This window comes from Castanea sativa, chromosome 10, assembly GCF_040712315.1.
Source record: "Castanea sativa cultivar Marrone di Chiusa Pesio chromosome 10, ASM4071231v1".
NCBI lineage: Eukaryota > Viridiplantae > Streptophyta > Magnoliopsida > Fagales > Fagaceae > Castanea > Castanea sativa.
Genome location: NC_134022.1, coordinates 19209566 through 19215196, shown reverse-complemented (window position 1 = coordinate 19215196; position 5631 = coordinate 19209566). Strand labels below are relative to the sequence as shown.

Below are 5631 nucleotides of genomic sequence, written 5' to 3'. Positions count from 1 at the left end.
CTTTACTCCTTATAAAGCTTGGAACGTCCCATGTGCCTTCTCAGGAAAAGATGAGAAGCGAATTAGGGATAGATTTCAATTTCTTGATTTGGTTAGAATTAGGATTCCAAGTGATGTGGATAGGGCCTATCACTCTTATGCTGATGAAGTCTGTTTCTACGAGGCAGATTTCACTAGCGGTCTTCGTCTTCCCGTTCACCCTTTCTTTAGGGAACTTTCTGGGTATTTTCACCTTGCTCTGGCACAGTTGGTGCCTAATTCTTGGCGGATCGTCATTTCTTGTATGGTGGTGTGGATGTCCGCCAATGACGAAGATGTCATCAAGAAAGACGAATTTCTTTACTTTTACCGTTTGAGAAAGTCCAAAGACCCTGGCTACTATGAATTTAAGCCGTGGGATAGAGCTCTAAGTTAATACTTGACTATCTGTCGTCCCTCCGAAATTGGAAACTAAACTTCTTCTTTGTCTTGGGTAATGGTTGGGAGTTCGTCCCTAGTGAGGACTTGGACGAAGCCCCCAAGTTTTTTTTTTTGTAGTTAGGGAACCTGTGTGTCTGGTGCATCTTTCTCGTATGTTCTTTCTGTAATTTATTTGCTCTTTGTGAGTGACGACAATATGTAATACACTTGCTTTTTGTAGTTCCTCAACGCCCTCGTCTGAAGAAAAGATATCACGGTCATGTTGAGAAGGTGAAAGAATACTTGGAGACGGTTAAAGATTTTAACGAACTTGTTTCTCCCCACTTGCTATTCCTTCATTTTCTGGGTCTAGAACTGTCTAGTAAGGTTCGAAAAAATCTTGAATTTGTGAAAAAGAGTGAGTGTTCCATATTCTCTTTGTCTGTCTGTCTGTCTGTCTGTCTCTCTCTCTCTTTATAGTTTCTCATTCCTTTTAGGAATGACAACCAGGTTCATTAGGAAAAAGTTGGTCGAAGCTCAAGAGAAGAAGGTAGAAGGCGGCCTTGTTAGTGGCCTTCTATCGAGGAAAAGATCAAAGACAGGTGACGCCTCTAAAGACAATCCTGTTGTGACTCTTCCCTTTGCCAATTCACCTGCTAAGCGTCTTGCCTCCCCTACCTCATCTCTGGAGGTGATTGCTTCAGAGGAGGAAACCAAGAAGAAGAAAAAGGTTGTTGGCAAGTCTTTTCTCCCAACTTTCTAGGATAATGCTGATGCTGCTACCTTAAGGCTTATGAGGTGCTCTCTGTGGATGACTAAAGTCTTTTGATGGCGAAGTCGTCTAGTGAGGTGATGTCGTCTCATATTTAGAAGCTCGTGTAGGTATATTTTGATAATGTAGGTTGCTTTTTCTTTTTTACTTTGCTTTCGCTAAGAGAGATTTTTTGTAGGCTTTAGGGGAGTCCTAGTTCGTCTCTGGGAAGCTTCTGGATTTGGAGAAGAGGGTGGCCGCGTCTGAGCCTATGACCAAATTCTTTTTTACTAAGAATGAGACACTTAAGAACAAGGTTTCCATCCTTACCGTCGAAGCTAAGAATGGCAAAGAACATGTGGCATCTTTGGAGAAGAGTCTTCAAGTGGAGAAGGACTTTTGCAAGCTGAAGGACAAATAGATTGGTGATCTGTAGTTGAAGTTGCAAAAGGCTGGGGCCACGGCAGTGCAGGAGTTCAAGGACTCCAACTCTTACTTAGAAGAGCTGTGTGAGTATTACGTGGAGGGCTTTGAGCTCTTTAGAAAATGGATGGCAAAGCATCACCCAAATTTGGACCTCTCTGGTCTTGTTATGGGTGAGGTTGAGAAGGAACTACCAACTGATCGTCCTTTCGAGGCCACAGCTGAGAATGTGATGGAAGAAGCTACGACCATAGCCGAGGTAACAAAAGAGGCCACAACCATAACTCCTGTAGATCCAGCTTCTGATGAACAGTGATATATATATATATATATATATATATATTTTTTTTTTTCTAGCTCTTTTTATGGGCTCATTGTTTTGAGCTATCCTTCTAAACAATTTCTTTGGGCCCTTGTGTTTTGGGCATGCATTTCCTTTCTAACAATGACAAATCCTTTTATGAATTGCTAACATGTAGTTTTTTATAAGTAAATCTCAGCTGTGTTCGCATGACGATTGTGGTTGTGTTTGGGATACCTTTATGCTTTAGTTGTGTTTGAAACAACTTTTTCATGCTTTCATTGAGTCATGTTTGAATGGAAATGGCAACAGCTTTTTCACATTCAGTTGTGTTTGAATAGCTTTTGGTTGAGTCATATTTGAATGACAATTTCAGTTGTATTTAGACAATTTTTATTTATTTATTTTATTATTATTATTATTATTATTATTATTATTATTATTATTATTATTATTATTATTATTATGTTTGGAAGTGTTTGAACAGCTTTTTATTGTATCACGTTTGAGTGATGATTTCAATTGTGTTTAAACAACTCTTTTTATGTTTAGCTGTGTTTGAACAGCTTTTTGTTGTGTCATATTTGAATGACGATTTTAGTTGTGTTTGAACAACTCTTTTGTGTTTAGCTGTGTTTAAACAGCTTTTTACGTTTAGCTATGTTTGAATGGCTTTTTATTGAGTCATGTTTGAATGACGATGTTAGTTGTGTTTGAACAACTTTTTATGTTTAGCTGTGTTTGAATAGTTTCTTATTGAGTCATGTTTGAATGATGATGTTATGCTGTATGTATGACTTCGAGTCATGCCATTGGAGTGTCTTTAGGTTAACCATTTTTTATTCGTTCATGTTTGAATGACTATCATAATAGTTGTGTTTAAACAACTTTTCATTTAGTCGACTTTGATAGTTGTATATTAACAACTTTGATGGCTATGACGATGTTGGCTGTGTATAAACAACTCTTAATTTTGAGTGATAATCACGAAGATTCTTGGGACGTTTCCCAAGGATGACCCCCTAAATATTACATATGCTTTTGTTGGTAAATAAATCGTGGATGATTTTTGATAAATACGCATGGATAATGCTCTTGTGTATTATTGATCTATGAATGACGGAAGTAATAACTGACGTACATATTAAGATGAAGATTGGGCATCTTGAAATGTAAAAGATTGCTTACTGGTAGTATTTCTTCAAGTGTTCTATGTTCCAAGGTCAAGGCGATTCTTGGCCGTCTAAAGACTTTAGGTAGTAGGAGCCTTCCCTGGAGTGACACATTACTTTGTAGGGGCCTTCCCAAGCTGGTCCCAGTTTTCCTTGGGATGGGTCCTTTGTTGCTTATGATGTCTTCCTGAAGACGAGGTCTCCTGTGTTGAAACTTCTTACCTTGACTTTTTTGTTGTAGTATCTGGCCATTGCTTCCTTGTGTTTGGCCATTCACTTCTCGGCTTCCTTTCTGACTTTATCAATTAGATCCAAGTTGCTATTAAGCTCCTGTTGGTTCTTCTGACCTTCATAGGTTTTGACTTGGAGGCTCGTCAATCCTACTTCCATTGGTATGACGGCTTTAATGCCAAATGTTAGTCTAAATGGCGTTTCTCCTATTGGAACTCTTGCGGTTATCCTATACGCCCAAAGGACATTTGGTAGCTCTTTAGACCATGCCCCCTTTGGCCCTTTAAGCTGAGTTTTGATAATTTTGAGCAAACTTCTGTTCATCACTTTTGTTTGACCATTAGCTTGAGGATGTCTTGGAGAAGAGTAGTGGTTCTTGATTCCTAAGTCTTGGAAAAATTTTCGAAACTTGGGATTGTCGAACTGCTTTCCATTGTCTGATAATATGATGCGTGGGACTCCAAACTTGCAGATGATGTTTTTCCACACAAAGCTGGTGATTTTAGCCTCTGTTATCGTTGCTACTAGCTTTGCTTCTACCCATTTTGTGAAGTAGTCAACTGCGACAATTAGAAATCTTAATTGCTTCTTTCCTAAAGGGAATGGGTCCATAATGTCAATACCTCATTAGGCAAAGCGCCATGGCGAAGATATGGGTGTCATCGTCTCTCTTGGTCCTGTCTGGACATTTGCAAAGCATTGACACTTATCGCATGCTCTGACGAGGTCGTGTGTGTCCTTCTGTAAAGTCGACCAGTAGTATCCTGCTCTGAGTGTCTTTCCTATTAAAGACCTTACTCCGACATGATTTCCACAAATTCATTTGTGTATCTCACGGAGCACATAATCCGCTTCTTCTGAGTTAGCACATCTTAAGTATGAGAGTGAATAACCTTGTCTTTTTTATCTTTTGGGAGCCACCCTTCTTTCAAATAACGGACGATTGGAGTCATCCACTCGTCTTGCTCTCTTATCTTCAGAATCTGCTCACCTCATGTGCTTGGTTGCCCCCTTATCTCTATACATAGCTCGAAGGGCACATTGTAGTCATCTGATAAGGCCAATTTGGCTAGGAAGTTAGCTTTTGCGTTTTTGGCCCGAGGGATTTGCAAAAAGTCTTGGCCGTCAACGTGCTGTGAGAGTTGTTGGACGATCTTAAGTTACTAGACATCCTCTCTTCTTTGGCTTCATAATCTCCCTTCGCCTGTCCAATTACGAGCTGAGAATCAACTTGGATGATAAGATTCTTTGCTCTGAGAGCTTTTGCTAGACTTAACCCTATTAGCAATGCTTCATACTTAGCCTCATTATTCATTGTGGAGAATTGCAGTCTAACTGCATAGTTCAATATTTCTTTTTTTGGAGATATGAGCACTACTCCTGTCCTTCCTACTTTCTTCGTGGCAGACCCATCTATTTGAACTGTCCATGTTTCCATAAGGAGTTCTTCTTCCTTGCAGGGGTAGGTGAATTCTGTGATGAAGTTTGCCAGTACTTGGGCTTTGATTGCTGCTCGAGGCTGATATTTGATGTCGAATTGGCCTAGTTTGATTGCCCATTGGATGAGTCCTCCTATTGCATCTATCTTGTTCATCTTCTTTATTATTGGTTGGTCTGTTATGACGACGATGGAGTGTGCTTGAAAGTAAGGACGGAGTTTCCTGGAAGCGACCACCAATGCGAAAGCTATCTTTTCCATCCTTGGGTAATTTGCCTTTGCTCCCTAGAATGCCTAGCTAGTATAGTAGATCGGCTTCTGGACATTTTCTTCTTCCTTGATCAGTGCCAAACTTACTGCAGTGTTAGACATTGTTAAGTAGAGGTACAGTTCTTCTCCCATCACGGAGGGGCTTAGCAATGGTGGCTTCGTTAGATACTCCTTTAATTTTGCAAGGGCTTCTTTGCATTTGTTAGTCCACTGAAAGGCCTTTTCCAAGACCTTGAAGAATGGCATGGACTTATCCATTGCCCTGGAGACGAATCTGTTTAGAGCTGCAACCTTTTCTGTCAAGCTCTGAACCTCCTTCACTGTTTTTGGTGATCTAAGCTCGATTATTGCCTTTACTTTGTCTGGATTGCGATTCACCAATCTTTGGTATGTGGCTCTGCATTCTTCAATCCAAAGGGCATAACTTTGTAGCAATACAACCCTTGGCTAATGACGAACGAGATCTTCTCTTGATCTTCCATGAAACTTAAGAGCTTGTGTCCAATAGTTGAGTCTACTAGTTGATCAATCCTTGGCAAGGGGAAGCTATTCTTGTCATAGGCTTGGTTCAAGTCTGTGAAATCAATGCACATCATCCATTTGCCATTGCTCTTTTTTACCATTACTACGTTTACTAGCCAATCTA

The 5631-nt window shown here is 40.0% G+C and overlaps 1 protein-coding gene across 1 annotated transcript; it reads right to left on the bottom strand.

The window, feature by feature from the left end:
• Positions 1-3319: 3319 nt before the first annotated feature.
• LOC142612169 (uncharacterized) lies at positions 3320-4976 on the bottom strand. The gene is made up of 2 exons (XM_075784286.1): positions 4442-4976; positions 3320-3870 (listed from the first exon to the last, which is right to left on the bottom strand). Exons 1-2 carry the CDS (start codon positions 4974-4976, stop codon positions 3320-3322), a joined length of 1086 nt encoding a protein of 361 aa, XP_075640401.1.
• Positions 4977-5631: the final 655 nt, after the last annotated feature.

Excerpts from the sequence above, each read along its gene's own strand:
- LOC142612169 (XM_075784286.1), bottom strand. The coding sequence starts at position 4,976 with ATGGAAAAGATAGCTTTCGCATTGGTGGTCGCTTCCAGGAAACTCCGT. Across the intron at positions 3,871-4,441 it reads CAAAGAAGAGAGGATGTCTA|GAAAGAAGCAATTAAGATTT; the intron begins GTAACTTAAGAT and ends CATTCCCTTTAG.